This window comes from Vombatus ursinus, unplaced genomic scaffold, assembly GCF_900497805.2.
Source record: "Vombatus ursinus unplaced genomic scaffold, bare-nosed wombat genome assembly UNPS02012758.1, whole genome shotgun sequence".
NCBI lineage: Eukaryota > Metazoa > Chordata > Mammalia > Diprotodontia > Vombatidae > Vombatus > Vombatus ursinus.
In genome coordinates this window covers 1,241,070-1,257,927 of record NW_020952536.1, presented here as the reverse complement: position 1 = coordinate 1,257,927, position 16,858 = coordinate 1,241,070, and the positions used below count along the sequence as shown (strand labels likewise).

Below are 16,858 nucleotides of genomic sequence, written 5' to 3'. Positions count from 1 at the left end.
GGAACAGGGCCTGGTGGGGTCCCTCTGGGGGAGGGGAACAGGGCCTGCTGGGGCCCCTCTGGGGGAGGGAAACAGGGCCTGGTGGGGCCCCTCTGGGGAAAGGGAACAGGGCCTGGGGGAGTCCCTCTGGGGGAGGGGAACAGGGCCTGCTGGGGCCCCTTTGGGGGAGGGGAACGGGGCCTGGTGGGGTCCCTCTGAGAGAAGGGAACAGGGCCTGGTAGGGTCCCTTTGGGGGAGGGGAACAGAGCCTGGTGGGGTCTCTCTGAGAAAGGGAATCAGGGCCTGGTGGGGACCCTCTGAGAGAGGGGAACAGGACCTGGTGAAGTCCTTCTGGGAGAGGGGATGAGGGCCTGGTGGGGTCCCTCTGGGGGAAAGGAACAGGCCCTGGTGGAACCCCTCTGAGAGAGGGGGATAGGGTGTGGTGGGGCCCCTCTAGGGGAAAGGATGATTAGGGCTCTGACAAGAAAACAGATGAGTGACTGCTGGGGCCCCTCTAGGGGAAGGGATCGTTAGGACCCAGAGGAGAGATGGGAGCAGGGACTAATGGGGCCTCCTCTATGATAAAGGCATAGATAGGGTTTGGTTGGGTATCTTCAGGGGAAGGGGGTGGGCATGACCAGTGTCCCACAGGAAGCTAGCTGCTGACTGAGAAAGGGACAGATGGTCTCCAGAGGGCAGATAGTGGCCTGCAATTAGGAGTTGAGCACTTTGTGTGGAGAGGGTGATGGATGGGTCCTGAGAGATGAGCTGTTGGTCTGGCAGGAGCAGAAGAAAGAGATAGGAAGGGAGAAGGGGATAAACAGATACTTGGAGAGGAACAGCAAGTCTTGGCAATGGAGGGGGTGTTCTGCCTTTTGGTTTTTTGTGTTTGTTTTTTGGCCAGGTTGAGGTTAAGGGACTTGCGCAGGGTCACACAGCTAGTAAGTGTTATGTGTCTGAGGCTGGATTTGAACTCAGGTCCTCCTGAATCCAGGGCCAGTGCTCTATCCATTGCACCACCTAGCTGCCCCTGGTGTTCTGCCTTTTGGAGGAGAGATGCATAGGCACCACCTGGGGAGAGCCCATAGATCAGACATCTCTTAGAGAGGGTGTGGGCCAGCTTGGGATTCTAGGACTTGGGGTTAAAGAGTCTGAGAGCTCATCGAGGTGAATCTCCTCATTTTACAGATGAGGAGACTGAGGCCCGCAGAGGTGACGCAGCAAGTTAAGGGCAGTGCCAGGGTCTAGACCCAGGGCCTCTGACTGTGTCATGTTCTTCATCCTATAACCAAGGCCAAGAACCATGTTTCTAGAGCCCTGCCTATTCTCTTCCTCCACGATTACCCCCAGACCATTGACCATCTTCCCCATTTCCTAGGGGGTACACCGCAGTCTCTGTCTGTTCCTAGGACAATACCTGCTCTCCCAGAATCCTGTCCCTCTGCCTGGCCTGGAAATGGGGGGCGGGCATCAGTTGGGCAGCGGATGGGCAGAGGACAGGTATCGTTCTGACAACGGGGAAGCTCAGCTCCTTCTTGAAAGACGGCTGTGTGCTGGGAAGAGGCCCAGGCAGGCCCTGGGATTGGATGGCTGGGGGAGCCGTGGCGTCTGGGCTGCAGTGCCCAGTGCCTCTGTCTTCTTTTCCCTTCCTCAGTGTCCCCTGAGCGCTATGGCTGTGGTCCTTCTGGGTCAGACGTGGAGAGGCCGGAGGGTAGCTGTTTGGGCTCGACCAGCACGACTCCCCAGCGGCGCCGGTGGGAGGCAGGTAAGCCCAGCAGAGTGGGGTGTAACTGTCTGTCTTTCTGCATCTGTGTAATGGGGTTTCTGCAGCCTTTAACAAAGGGATGCAATGTGATAAATAAGGTTTACATATTGAAATATTATAGTTTCAGTAGTGGTGTGGCATAGTGAGTAAAAGACCTGGGTTCTAATCCTGCCTCAGATACTTACGGCCTTTGTGACCCTGGGTAAGTCCCTGACCATCTCTGGGCCTCGATTTCTGTTCTGTAAAAGGAGGGGGTTGCGTGCCCAGCTCTAGTTCAGTGACCCCAGGAGTGTTTCTGGGCTTGGAGGCCAGCTCTAACACAGTCGCTGTGATAGCTTCATTCCTCTGCAGTCGAGGTTGTGGGCAGCACAGCTCCCGGCTCCTGCTAGCAGCAGTAAACAGAGTAGCAGTGTCTTGGATTTAGAGGCGGGGTACAGGGTTCAGAGGGGGCACCACGGTGGATAGAGCATCAGGCCTGGAATCAGGCAAAGGTTTGGGGTAGGATTTAAATTTCAGCTGAAGCCTTTCGTCCAGCAGGTTCACCTCCTGGGAAGAGACAGAGGAGAAGCCTGGGCCGCTCCAGTGCCGGAGGGAGACGGCGGCGGGGACCCCAGGGAGCTTCGAGGTCGAAAAATCCTGTGTCGTCTCCCGCTGCAAACAAAGTGACCTGCGGTGAGGGCGGTGGGCCGAGGCGGGCCAGGCTGAGCACGGCGCTCACTCCTTCCCATGTTTCTCAAGCACTGGGGTTTCTTGGAGAGCTCAGGACGCCTGAATTGGGGCCCGGTGTTTGGGAGGAACAGCAGATAGGGTTGGCCAGTCCTGTTGGCCTGGGTGGTTTAGGAAGGTCATTGATGGAGACCAGAGGAGGGTAGCCAGGGGCCCCGGGGACTCAAGTCTAGGCCATAGGTCTGAAGGAGCTGAGAACATCTGGCTCGGAGCTGGGGTGGGGTGGGGGGCATGAGAGCTATCTGCAAGCACCTGAAGGGCTGTCCTGTGGGAGGGGGTTACACTTTTCTGTTTGGCCTCATGAGGCAGAGGCAGTGACCCATCTAGATGTGGGGGGAAAAATAACCAACTTCCTAACGAGTTCAGAAGTGGAGTGAGAGGGAGTGAGCTCCCTGGCCCTGGAGAGCTTCCAGCCTACCCTGGGGAGGCCCCATTGGCTGCACTGTAGGCAGAACTGTGGGGGCAGTGAGATAGATGGGCGTCGAGGTCACTCTGAGCTCCAAGATGCCATAATTATGGGAGCTTGGGAAGACGCTGTGCCAGAGGAGAAATCTGGGAAGGAAGAGATGGTCCCTTCTCCTATCACACAGTCACAGGGAGGGCCCTTAGAACAGGGAATGTCAGGGCTGGGAGGGGCCTTAGAACTGGGAATGTCAGGGCTGGGAGGGGCCTTAGAAGTGGGAATGTCAGGGCTGGGAGGAGGGGGTTTAGAACTGGGAATATGAGGGCTGGGAGGGCCCTTAGAACAGTGTCTTAGAACTGGGAACGTGAACTCTCTAATCCCCTGGCCCAGTCCTGGTGTTTTTTGTCAGCTCCAGAGTGTTCTGATCATTTGTCCCCCAAACAAATGGTCTTCAGGGTCTCAAAGAGCAGGACACGGGATGAGAAGTTCCTTAGCTGTGAGTCAGGAAGCTTGGGTCCTAGGCCCTACCTTACCCTTGACTTGCTCTGTGACCTTGAGGGGAGTTCACCTGCCTTTTCTGACCCTCACTTTCCTCGTCTATAAAAGAATTGTGTGGATTAGATGGTTTCAAGTGTCCTTTCCAGATCTGATGAGCTATGTGCACGTGTCAGTCACTAACATTTATTAAGGGCCTACTGTGTGCTAAGTGATGAGGACACCAAGAAAGGCCAGAGACAGTCCCTGCCCTCAGGGTGTCCACAGTCTAATGGAGGCAACGTGCAAACAGCCACATACAAAGAAGCTGTAGTCAGGAGAAACTGGGAGTCGCCAGCTGTGCAAAGGCACCCGAGCTAAGAGGGGTTGGGAGAGACCTCCTAGAGATGTGAGATTCTAGCTGGGGCCTGAAGGAAGCCAGGGCGCAGGAGAGGAGGCATTGTGGACATGGAGGACAGCCCGAGAGAAAGCCCCCAGGTGGATCCATATCAAGGAGAATGTGTGGTGTGAGAACATTGGAGAGGTAGGACGAGGCAGGTTATGAAGGGCTCTGAATGGCAACCGCTGTTTTGTATTAGTTCCTGGAGCAATAGGGAGCCGCTGCAGTTTATTTTGGGGGCACAGGTGCCATGGTTGAACCTGTGCTTTAGGAAAATCATTTACTCGCAGAATGGAGGGATGGATTGGAGCGGGAGAGACCAGAGGCAGGCAGGACCCCCCCCCCCCCCCCCAGCCCCCCATTGCAGTAGTGCAGGCGTGAAGTGATGACGGTCTGCACCAAGGTGGGGAGGCAGTGTCAGAGGAGAGAAGGGGGCTATTCGAGAGACGTTACAGAGGGGAAATTGAGAGGCCTTGGCACCATATCGAATATGGGCAGGGGGGTGAGATATGGTGAGAAGTCCAGGGCGACTGCTGGGTGTGAACCTGGAGGACTGTGAGAAGGGCGTTGCTCTCTATAGCAATAGATAAGAGACGGGGGAGGGTCTGCAGGGATGGGGAACCTGAGGCCTTGAGGCCCCATGTGGCCCTCTAGATCCCTCTGAATCCAGTCTGAAGTTTGGAGTCAGGCAGAGGGCCACACTTGAGGACCTAGAGGGCCACAGCTTCCCCGTCCTTGGCAGGGGGAAAGATAATGAGGTCAGTTCTGGACGTAATGAGTTTAAGGTGTCTACGGGACATGCGGTTCCATGTGTCTAATGGACAGTGGGAGATACGCTGTTGGCGCTCCTAGAGAGGTCAGCACCAGAGAATCATCAGTATGGAAATGATCATTGGTTCCATGGGGAGCTGAGGAGGTGTCGAGGGAGAGGAGAGGAGGGGACAGAGCGCTGGGGGCCACTCGGGGACAGAGGGCGTGATCTGAAGGAGGATCCAGCAAAGGAGACAGAGAGGGAGCGGTCAGAGAGGCAGGAGGAGAGCTGGGAGAGAGAACGAGGGGTATCCCGAAACCCTGAAGAGAAGACAGTGGGCTACAGTGTCAGAAGCCACGGAAGGATGGAGAGCAGCTCGCTGGCTTTGGCAGTTGGAGAGAAGAGTTCAGAGGAGCCGCGAGGTCGGAGCCAGAGAACGGCAGGGAGAGAAGTGGAGGCTCCCCTTGGGGAAGAAGGGAGAAAGGGAGCGCACAGCGAGCGGCCTCCCTTCCTTCTGTAAAAAGGAGACGAGGTTCTTGGCGGAGAGTGGGGGAGGAGGAGCCGCGGGAGGTTCGAGGAGGAAACGAAAGGCTGGCGGAGTGGGAGACCGTTGTTAGGGAGTGTGACGGGATCACCCAGCGGTGGCGAGGGCCCGGGGAGATTGGGAGTGGGCCAGGCAGAATGGTCGCATCATTTCCTCCATCTTTGTTCAGTACGCGTGCCGGGGTGAAGGCGGCCAGTGGCGGGAGCGATCCGAGGCCGAGGCTTGGTGGGCAAGATCTTAGATAGAAGGGGGTGGGCGGTGGGGAGACAGTGTAGACTTGAGCCAGTCCACCAGGGGTGGAGATGGAGAAAGGAGAATGAAGCTAGTGGTGTTTTGGTTTGCTTGTTTAGTTTTAACGGAGGAAAACTGGGTTTGTAGGGAGCGGGAAGAAAGCTTGGAAATTGGGAGAGACTGAAGAGGCCTGATAGCGGGGCCATGCCCGTCAAGAATGGGGGGAGACCCAAGGCCCAGAGAGTCTCTGTAGGCAGGGGAAGAGCCTGGAGCAAGGCGGGAGAGGACAGGGAGGAGGGGTGAGGAGGACGGAGGCGCTCCCGGCGGTTCCCTGTAGAGAAGGGGATAGGCCATATGCTGAGAGGGATGGAGGTGTAGGCTCCAGAGAGGAGAGCTGCTGGGGAAACATGATGGAGAATCAGTCCGGGAGAAGAAAGGGATTTCCGTGGGGGGCTACGTGGAGGTGGTCCAAACAAGACACCAGTTGAGATGAGGAGCATGATTTTGAGGTGGGCCTGGCCACAGGCGGCGGGTGGCAGGGGGGCACCCAAGGTTCAAGATGGATGGAGCCTGGAAGACAGAAGGCCGAGGCTGAATTGATTAACTGTTGGGTCCAGGTTATGGAAGAAGGAAAGTGGGAGGTTGGGGAAGGTGGGAGAACCAAGAGAGATAGAAAGACTGGAGGCTGTGGTGGGATCAGAGCACGGGCCATTGAGAGCCAGGAGGGGGCAAGGGATCCCAGGGAGACCCTGGAGAGCAGGGTCCAAGCTGGTGCCCCAGGAAGGGGATTGAGCAGCTGAGGCTGAGGCAGAAGAGGGGATGACCGGGCGTTGGGTGGCCAGGCGCTGCGTCCCAGGCCTCACCTGAGACCCTCCCTTTGTTCCCTGCAGACATCCGCCTCCGAGTACGGGCCGAGTACTGCGAGCACGGGGCGGCGCTGGCTCAGGGTGTGGTGTCCCGGCGGCCGCAGTCAGTGGCCCGCCAGCTGGACCTGTTCGGGCAGGCCATGGCCGTGCTGAAGTCCAGGGACCTGGGTTCTGTGGTGTGTGACATCAAATTCTCCGAGCTGTCTTACCTGGATGCTTTTTGGGGGGACTACCTGAGTGGGGCCCTGCTCCAGGCCCTGCGCGGTGTCTTCCTGACCGAGGCTCTTCGAGAGGCCGTGGGCCGGGAGCCCATTCGCCTGCTGGTCAGCGTGGATGAAGGGGATTATGAGGCCGGCCGCCGCCGCCTGCTGCTGCTGGGTGGCCGTCCCCCCGGGGGAACGCGGGCCCTGCCACCACGCTGACTCTGGACTCTGCCCAGGGCACTGCTGGCTGCTGCCCTTGGACACCGGGGAGGGGGCATTTCTGCCGCCCCCCCCCCCGCCCCCGACCCCCCCCCCCTCTGACTCCTTTCTGGGCCCACTAGGATGTCTGAGGGAGAACCCCCTCCCTGCTGTGGGTGGGCTTGTGGGGCCCATGATGCTGGAACCCAGCTAGCCCGGGGTGGGAGGGGGAGGAGGAGGGGTCTTTCTCTGTTCTCCCCTCCTCCCAACAAACCTGGGATATCTCTACCAGTGACAGAAGAGTGTATATGCAGGAGTAGCTCATGTAGGCCTTTTTCCTTAGGCCCACAGCGCCCCTAGCTCGAGCCCCCCAGGCCTTTATGACACATCCCCCAGACCAAACCCTGGCTGGGCCTACAGTGCACCTCCACCCAAAGACAAGAACACCCCCTCCCCAACCCGTGACCCCTCCCTTACAGACTCCACACCTTCCAGCTGGTGGCAGGGCTCGAGGAAGTGCTGGTTACGTCCGTGGCCATCTGCACTTGAGCAGTCCTTTAGAGCTGCTGGGACTTTGGACGCCCCCTGGTCCAGCTCCCACATTTTACAGGTAGGGAAACTGAGGCCCAGAGAGAGCAGAAGGGTTTGGATCAAGGTGACGGGGCTTTAGAGGTAGGGCTGCCTGGTACCCAAACCCTTGCCTCTTCCATTGGTCTACACTGCCTTGGGTCGAGGCGTTTGTAGAGCCGCACCAGAGCAGGGATTTCTCTCCACTATCCTGTAAGAGGAGGCAGTGTGGAGTCCTAGATCCGAGCCCTGACACTTAACCCTTCACCTCCTGAGTCTCAGTTTCCCCATCTGTAAAGGAAGGGGGTTGGATTCGCTGGCTGTAGAGGTGCTGGAGTTGGAAGGGACCTTTGAGGTGCTTCTGTGCAGCCTTCTTGTTGCCTGGGAGGAAGCAGGACCAGGAGAGAGGAAGGAGGTTGCTCAGGGTCTTTGTGTTTCTGTGACAGGCTTTGTAGTCTTGGCTAAGCTCCATCCCATACACAGGGAAATGGCACCAGTTGTGTGACATACAGGTTGTTTGGATGGCTGGTAATGGTGAGGCAGGAGGATTCTTGTGGGCTCAGGAAGGCAAGCGTGGGTAGCTGGAAACCACTGGACATGGGCTTCAGAAGGCCCAAGATGAAATTCTGGCTCTGTGCAACCTCTGAAGAGCCAGTGTTCTGCTCTAGGCTTCAGTTTCTGCATCTGGAAAGTGGGTTCTGTACATAAATGCTTGTACTCCCAACCTCCCACATCCCATGAATGTTGAGCTGGAGATGCTGATTGTCAGGCCAGGGCTGAAAACCCAGCTTGCTCCTGCCACTCACCCAGTGTGTGGTCTGGGCGCGGCTTCGCTTCATCTTGGTGGAGGGCGGGCCTCAAAGCCAGCTCGTGCCAGTCTGTGACCCCAGCAAGTCGCTCCCTGCACCTTAGTGAAATCCCAGGTCTGGTCCTGTCCCTACCCGCAGAAAAGTTCAGGTGGGTCTGTACCATCCAGCTAGGGAAGGCTCAGAAACCTCTCAGGCACATCTGTTAATCTTCGAAGTGACTTAAAGAAAGGTGGTTTGATTCTTATTTTACACCCCCTTGTCCCAACCCCCTCCCAAGCATCCAGCTAGCCTCTGTGTGTGGAAGGGGAGGGAATGTTGGCACCTGGGCCTCAGTGGGCACTTGGGAATGTGGTTGGGGAACCTTGGCAGGTGGGAGAAGAGTCCAACTGATGTCAATAAAGAGGAGGCCTGGGAGAGGCCAAGCTAAAAGTGAAAGATGTTTCTGTTTCTGTGGGTGTGGGGGTGAGTTATGGAGAGGGGGTAGTAAAACATCGGCTGTTGGCCACAGAAGGAACCTGAGCACGTAAAAATATCAGAGAGATGAGAGGGCCCTTAGAACTTGGAATGTCAGGGCTGGGAGGGCCTTTAGAACTGGGAATGTCAGGGCTAGGAGGGCCCTTAGAACTGGGAATGGCAGGGCTGGGAGGGCTCTTAGAACAGGGAATGGAACTCAAAGCTTTAAAAACAAATGTTAATTGTTTTTACATGCAACTGGGAAATAAGATATATAGGCAATGGGGTATAGAAATCCATCTTGCCCTACAGGAAAACAGAAAGGGAAGGAGGGGTGATAGAAGGGAGAGCAGATTAGGGGAAGGGGTATTCAGAATGCACACTGTTTTGGGGTGGGGGGAGGGATGAGATGGGGAGAAAATTTGGAACTCAATCTTGTGGAAACGAATGTTGAAAACTAAAAAAAAAAAAAAAAAAGAACAGAGAATGGCAGGGCTGGGAGGGCCCTTAGAACTGGGAGTGTGAACTCTAATCCCCTGACCCAGTCAGTCCTGGTGTTTTTTGTCAGCTCCAGACTATTCTGATCATTTGTCCCCCAAACAAATGGTCTTCAGGGTTTCAAAGAGCAGGACGTGGGATGAGAAGTTCCTTGGCTGTGAGTCAGGAAGCTTGGGTCCTAGGCCCTATCTTACCCTTGACTTGCTCTGTGACCTTGAGGGGAGTTCACCTGCCTTTTCTGACGCTCACTTTCCTCGTCTATAAAAGAATTGTGTGGATTAGATGGTTTCAAGTGTCCTTTCCAGATCTGATGGGCCAGTGTCTGTGTCTAGGTGCATATGTCAGTCACTAACATTAAGGGCCTACTGTGTGCTAAGTGATGGGGACACTAAGAAAGGCCAGAGACAGTCCCTGCCCTCAGGGTGTCCACAGTCCAGTGGAGACTATGTACAAACAGCCACGTCCAAAGAAGCTGTAGTCAGGATAAATAGGCAATAATCAATGGAGAGTAGGGCCTCAAATACAGAGGGGCTAGGATAGGCTTCCTGTTCAAGGTGAGCCCTTAGCAGAGACTTGGAGCCAGGGGAGCCAGAAGGAGGGAGAGCGTTCCAGGAATGTGGGACAACCAGGGAAAATGCTGCAAGCCAGGATGTTCAAGAAACAGCAAGGAAGCTGACGTCACTGCACCATAGGGTACAAGGGCATAAGTAATGTATGAGAAGACTAGAAAGGTAGGAAGGGACCAGATTATAAAGGAGTTTAGGGGCAGCTAGGTGGTGCAGTACATAGAGGCTTGGAGTCGGGAGGACCTGAGTTCAAATCTGGCCTCAGACGCATGACACTTGCTAGCTGTGTGACCCTGGGCAAGTCACTTAACCCCGACGGCCTCACCAAAAAGCAAAAAAAAAAAAAAAAAAATTTGTATAAAGGACTTTAAAAGCCAAACAGAGGATTTTATGTTTTGGTCCTGGAGGAGTGACATGGTCAGAGGAGCTTCAGAAAGACCACTTGGGTGGCCGAATGGCCTTGAGGTGGTGGTGGTTTGTCCTTCATTCTCGAAGAGGACCATGATATCAGGAAGGTGATGCCAGGACTTGTGAGTGAATTGGATTTAAGTGAGGGAGGGCTATGCAAAGTCACCAGCCTCAGTTTCACCTTGAGAGTCATCTGGGTCCAGTGGTGAGATATAGACCAGAATGACTGGAGATGGCCCAGGATGCAGTGGGAGATCTTTGCTTTTTTAAGCTAAGGTCTTTCCCAGTTCTCACTTTGACTGAGGTACTGCCCATTCGGTGATTAAGGCTCGGGTAAGAAATGAGCCAAGGAATGGCCCCTTTTACCTAATTAAAAAAAAAAAATCAGTCTGGGAGGGGATGACCCTCAAGGCTTCTGGCCAAAACAGAAACAATTACTATTTACATTCACTCTGAGCCAACGGGGCCCAAACTATGACCACAAAGTGGGGCTTGGGCTGGGACTTACTCTTGACCAATCAATGAAAGCCAGAGTCAATTGGGTTTAAGGCATGGTCTTTAAGGAAGAAATCTAGCCTATAACCCCCTGGATATCTTGCTAGCTTTCAGCCATCAAACTTTACATTCTGTTGGGCAGAACACCCCCAGGTAAGGGGATGATACCCTATGTGGACAGAGGGAGAGGAAAAAGGGGAGGGGAAGGGAACTGAGTTGCCCAGCTGGAACTGGCCAGTTGGGTGCCCAGTGGAACAGCTCCCGCTAGTCACAAGTTGTTTCTCCTTCGTTCTTGAAGAGGACCATGACATCAGGAAGGTGATGCCTTGACTTGCAAGTGAATTGGATTTAAGTGAGGGAGGGCTGTGCAGAGTCACCAGCCTCACTCTCTCCTCCGGAGTCATCTGGATCCAGTCGTGAGATATAGATCAGGATAACCGGAGATGCCCCCCCCCCCATTGAGATGGAGAAGACTCATGGCAGCAGGCCAGTCAGGGCTGTGTTTCAGATGTGAGGGGATGAGGCCCTGCCCCAGGGTCAGAGGAAAGCATGGGATATAGAGGATCGATATTATGAAGGTATAAATGACAGGTCTTGGTCATTGATTCAACATGGCGGAGGGGGCAAGGGTGAGGAGTTGAGGATGAGGAGCCTGGGTGACTGGGGGCAGGGTGTTGCCCTCTGTAATAATAGGGAAGTTAGGAAGAGGGTTTGGGGGAAAGGTGATGAGCTCAGTTTTGGACCTGTTGAGTTTAAGATGTCTGAAAGGCAGTTGGAGATGCGAGATTGGAGGTCAGTAGAGAGCTTAGGATCAGATAAGTAGGTTGGAGAACCATAAGCACAGAGATTTGTGTGGGTGGGCTTGCTTGGAAAGCATAGACGAGAAACTGGAGCTTTTCATTTTGTTGCATTCTCAGAAGTGGCCACCAGATGGCGTGTGACAAATGGATATTTTGGATACCGGTGTTCTAGGAGAGTGAGCTGGAAAGAATGGAGCCCATCTATCTAATTGGATGCCCTCATTTTCCAGAGGAAGAAACTGAGACTCAATTTAAGTGACTTGCCCAAGGTCTCTCAAGTAGGAAGGGGCAGAGCTGTATTTGAACCACCGACTCGTCCTCTGACTCCAAATCCTGGATTTATTCCCACCCTTAACAAAGGAATTCCTCCTTTGGTCAAAATCCATTCACTTCTCTCTTAAGGGTGTAGTTAGGAGCTGTGGGAGGGGAGAAGACAGAATTTTCCATTTTACAGACTAGAAAACTGAAGCCCTGAGAGGGGAAGGGACTGGTCCAAGGTCACACCTGGAGTCAGAATAATAAAAGGTCAGAGCTCTAAGGAACCCTAGGGTATAATTCACATTTCTGTAATGCTTTGCAATCCATAAAACACTTGCCTCAACACAGCCCCATGAGGCAGGCAGTGTTAGTATGACTATCCCCATTTCATGGGTTAGGAGACTGAGGAGCTGAGAATGGAATGATGGGTTTGCTAATGTCTGAATCGGGGTTTGAACCCAGTTCTGACTCCAGGTCTAACCCTCACAGCCACTACATCTCACTCTCTCTACATGGAACATTGTGGTTGGAAGGGACTTCAGAAGCCATCTCATCTAACCCCTCCATTTTACAGATGAGGAAACCGAGCCCCAGAGATGTGAGATGATTTCCCCCAAACTGCTACAGATTGGAACTGGGGTCTGCTAATTCCAAATCCATGACTCATTCAGGCCAACCGCCTTCATTTTTCAGATGGGGAAACTAAAAATTCCCAAAGAGGGCAGTGGCTAATTCTAGCCCTCTGCCTGGGGCAGAGCCAGGTTTCTTAATCCTGACAAGTCTCTGCTACCCCAGTGCCATATTTTATCCTCTGATTTCCCACCTCCTAGTCCCCTCGATCTGGCCTGATGGCCCCTTTCCTCAGTTGCTGTGCCTGGGTTAATGATCCTTTCCCCCCAGGGAGCCTCATTGATACAGTCCTGATTGGATGATCAGGAGACCTGGTTCTAGTCTTTTTTTTAATTAATTTATTTTGATTTATCAACAATCGCTTGCATAAGCTTTTGAGTTTCAAATTTTTTCCCCCCTGGGTTCATCTTGACTCAATCGAGCTAATGTGTGTAATTCTTTACAATCTTTTCTTTCGTTTTTGAACCTGAGCCCTCGCAGAAGACCTCCCTCTACCAAGGCATTGATAGTTACCTTTGGGTACTGAGAAGTGAGGCAGTGAGCCCATACTGTAGGAGGCAGAGTCTTCCTGACTCTAAGGCCAGCTCAGGATGCTTCTCTGCCAACTCAAAAGTCCTAAGTAAATGTTAGCGGCATGACCTTCACCGGGCGATCCATCTGCTGTGCTTGCCAGCCCAGAGAGCCTGGCTCAGTCACATCAATCTGGGCCAACAATTTCTGAAGTTCCTAATCACCCTGGGCTGAGATGAGGAGTCCTTGATTGACAACCCCCCTGGAGGAATGCACAAGCTGGCCTTCCTATTCCTTTCCATTCTCCATTTTGGTTCCTCCTCCCAGATTCCCCTGTGATGATCTCCCATCACTTTGTATTTATCTTGTATTTGTTTAGCTTTTAGGTACTGTTTCATTCTGGTAGAATGTAAGCTTCTTGAGGGCAAGGACTTGTTTTCATTTTTGTTTTAGTATCTCTATCACCTAGCATGGAGCCTGGCAGATGGGTTTTAAAAATGTGTTGACAAAATAAAGTCAAAATGGCTACATGATTTAGATATAAAGGCTGATACTATAAGCAAACTGGGAGAGCAAGGAATAGTTTACCTGTCAGACTTATGGAAAATATGACCAAACAAGAGATAGAGAACATTATAAAATGCAAAATGGATGATTTTGATTACATTGAATTGAAAAGTTTTTGCATAAACAAAGCCAATGCAACCAAGATCAGGAGGGAAGCAGAAAACTGAGAAAGAATTTTTATAGCCAGTGTCTCTGATAAAGGCCTCATTTCTAAAATATATAGAGAACTGAGTCAAATTTATAAGAATACAAGCCATTTCCCAATTGATAAATGGTCAAAGGATATGAGTTGGCAGTTCTCAGATAAAGAAATTAAAGCTATCTATAGTCACATGAAAAAAAAACGCTCTAAATCACTATTGATTAGAGAAATGCAAATCAAAACAACTCTGAGGTACCACATCACACCTATCAGATTGGCCAACATGACAAAACAAGAAAATGATAAATGTTGGAGAAGATGTGGGAAAATTAGAACACTAATGCATTTTGGGTGGAGTTGTGAACTGATCCAACCATTTTGGAGAGCAATTTGGAACTATGCCCAAAGGGCTATAAAAATGTGCATACCCTTTGACCCAGCAATAGCACTTCTAGGGCTATATCCCAAAGAGATCATAAAAATGGGAAAAGGACCCACATGTACAAAAATATTTATAGCAGCTCTTTCTGTAATGGCAAAGAATTGGAAATTGAGGGAATGCCCATCAATTGGGGAATGGCTGAACAAGTTGTGGTATATGAATGTAATGGAATACTATTGTGCTATAAGAAATGATGAACAGGCAGACTTCAGAAAAACCTGGAAAGACTTGTATGGACTGATGCTGAGTGAAGTGAGCAGAACCAGGAGAACGTTGTACCCAGGAACAGCCACATTATGGGATCACCAACTTTGATAAACTTAGCTCTTCTCAGCAATGCAAGGATCTAAGACATCTCCAAAAGTCTCGTGATGGAAAATGCTATCCACATCTAGAGAAACTATGGAGTTTGAATGCAGATCGAAGCATATTATTTGTTCCTTTTTTCCTTCTGTTTTGTTTTGTTCTTTCTTGTGATTTCTCCTGTTGGTTCTGATTCTTCTTCACATCATGACTAATGTGAAAATATGTTTAATAGGAATGTATATGTAGAGCCTACATCAGATTGCATGCTGTCTTGGGGAGGAAGATGGGGAGGGAGGGAGAGAAAAATTTAAAACTCAAAAGCTTATGGAAGTGATTGTTGAAAACTAAAAATAAATTAATTTAAAAATTAATTAAATAAATAAAAATGTGTGTCGAATTGAATCTGTCTCTAAATAAAGGGAGGTAGTGGAACGTGTCTTGGATTTAGAGTCAGGGTACACGAGTTCAAAGGGGCAGCTAGGTGACGCCATAGAACACCAGGCTTGGAGTCAGGAAGACTCATCTTCCTGAGTTCAAATCAGGCCTCAGACACGTACTAGCTGTGTGACTTTGGGCAAGTCACTTCACCCTGCTTGCCTCAGTTTCCTTATCTGTAAAAGGAGCTGGAGAAGGAAAAGGAAAATCACTCCAGTATCTTTGCCAAGGAAACCCCAAACGGGGACACGAAGAGTCAGATACAACTGAAACAACCACATCGAAACAGAGATTGAGGCCAAAAGTGAGAAAAGCAAAGAGAAAGACTGGGAAAGGGCCAAAGAAAACAAGATAAAAGGAGAGAGAGACAGAGACACAGAGAGAGAGAGGAAGGGAGGGAGGGACAGAGAGGAGAAGACAGGGGAAGAGAGGAGAGAGGATAACACCGAAGAATGAGGCTCTCTGCCATATCTCCAGTGATTCGACGTTGCCAGTGTCCTCACAACAAGCCTGGGAGGAAGGCTGGGTAAGTATTTCCATCCCTATTTTACAGAGAAGGAAAGCAAAGCTCAGAAAGAAGGGACTTGGCAGGAGTTAACACATGCACCAAGACTGATGGAAACCAGCAATGGTCTACCTGCTTCCTCCCCTGACCCTCTCCCTCTCCTCTGACCACCTCCAGGCCCCTGACTCCAAATCCTCCGGGGTCCAGACCACGCTTCCCAGAGGGATGGGCACACCCATGCTCAAAGGTGTGTTGGAGTTGGAACTTCACCCCAAAGTGTATGCAGGCACGAGCGTTCTCAGACACACCCTATTAGGTGATGCCCCCCCCCTCCAACAGCCTCCAGTTGCGTCCAGGCTCCTCCACCCAACTCCCCCAAGTGGGAAACGCCCAGAACTGTGGGGGAGAGAGCCCTAGAGCTAGGAGTTTCAACCCTAGCTCTGCTACTTACTATCTGTGACCTTGGGCAATTCACTTCTCTGGGCTTCAGTTTGGAAAGCGTCCTGGATCTGGAGTCTGACAGTTCAAACTCTGCCCTGCCACTGTCACCCGTCACCCTTGGGATCCTGGGAGAATTCCTTTCACCCCTGTGGGACTCAGTTTCGTCTGGAAAATGAAGGGGCTGAAGTAGAAGCCTTCAAAAGTCCCCTCTAGCTCCCCAGCTCCGCTGGGCCCCAAGAAAGCTCTGCTGCGCCTGCGGATCCGTCACCCCCTTCCTTCACTGCCTCCTCTTACGGTCCTGAAGGGGATGCCCGCCCTCCCGCATATCTGCCTCTCACTCCTCTCCCCCCGCGCCCACTCCCAGCCCGCCAGCGTCCGCCGTCCGCCCTCCCCTGTCCTGTTCCAGCCTGGCCCTCCACTGAGGACGCTCGCCCTCTCACGGGTCTCCTTGACTCCCATCTTTCTGTTCCATCTACCACTCAACCCTCACGGCTGCTCCGCTCTGGCCCACCTGCCTCCTCAGCTTCCCCCTCTCTCTCCTCTCCATCCTCGCCCGTCAGACTGCGGGGTGCGCCTTCTCCCCTCCACCTGCCTCCTGACTACCCGCTACTCTTCACTTCCTCGCTCTAGCCTCCAGGGGGCGCAATGTGCCCCTTCACCTGTCCCACCTCTTGTCTACCTGCCTCCTTCCTAGGCCTGGCGCCTAGGAAGCCTCTTTCCTCTGCTCTCCATCCTCGCCCCCTGTGAACTTCCCAGCTCCAGCCAGTAGGGGTGCAGCTCCCTCCCCTCTACCTGCTTCCCAGGCGTTTCCACCGACCCCCTCTTTTCTACCTGTTTCCACTCTTTCCTCTTCACTCCATCTTTGGTCCGCTCACACTTCCCTGCTCCAGTCTGGGGCGGGGGGAGGGGTGCAGCCCCTCCTCTCTACTTGCCTCCCTGGGGCTTCCCCCTGCCCCAGCCTCTATCCGCTGCGTCTCTTTCGCCTCTCCACTCCATCCTTACTCCCTTCACACTTCCTTGGTCGATCCTGCAAGGGGCGCACACTGTCCCCTCCATCAGTTTCCCTGGAGTTTCCATCTGCTCCCTCCTGTCTCCAGCTTCTCCCTATGACTTTCTCTCCTCTTCAGTCAGCTCACCTCATCCGTTTTTCTCCACGTGCCCTGTGGGCAGCGCAGCGCTCTCCCCTCACCTGGCTCTCTGGGGCATCCACCTGCTTCCTCTACCGACCCTCTGCCTCCCCTCTGCATTTCCTTCTTGGTCCCTCCGCACTTCCTCATGTGCCCTGCAGGGGGCACAGGGCCTTCCCTATCCACCCGCTTCTTTGGAGCTTCCCCCTGCCCCTTCTGTCTTCTTGCCTCTTCGGGTTGCCTGGCTCTCTCTGCTGTGGTCCATCGGCGTCCTCTCCTCATTCCCTGCTCCTGCCTGCAGGGGGCACAGAGCTCTCCCCTCCACCTGCCCCTCCCATCCACCTGCCTCTCCCCTCCAC

The 16,858-nt window shown here is 53.0% G+C and overlaps 1 protein-coding gene across 7 annotated transcripts in view; it reads left to right on the top strand.

Moving 5' to 3' along the window:
- DEDD2 (death effector domain containing 2) overlaps window positions 1-6,660 on the top strand; it is an 11,293-nt gene extending 4,633 nt beyond the window's left edge. For 6 of the 7 annotated variants that reach the window (XM_027858163.1, XM_027858165.1, XM_027858160.1 and 3 more), the window contains exons 3-5: window positions 1,634-1,744; window positions 2,279-2,416; window positions 6,164-6,660. In XM_027858163.1, the coding sequence (XP_027713964.1) occupies window positions 1,634-1,744; window positions 2,279-2,416; window positions 6,164-6,561 (647 nt within the window). In that variant the 3' untranslated portion in view covers window positions 6,562-6,660. The remainder of the gene's footprint in view (window positions 1-1,633; window positions 1,745-2,278; window positions 2,417-6,163) is intronic. The other variant, XM_027858166.1, reaches the window with a different exon arrangement.
- The last annotated feature ends 10,198 nt before the right edge of the window (window positions 6,661-16,858 follow it).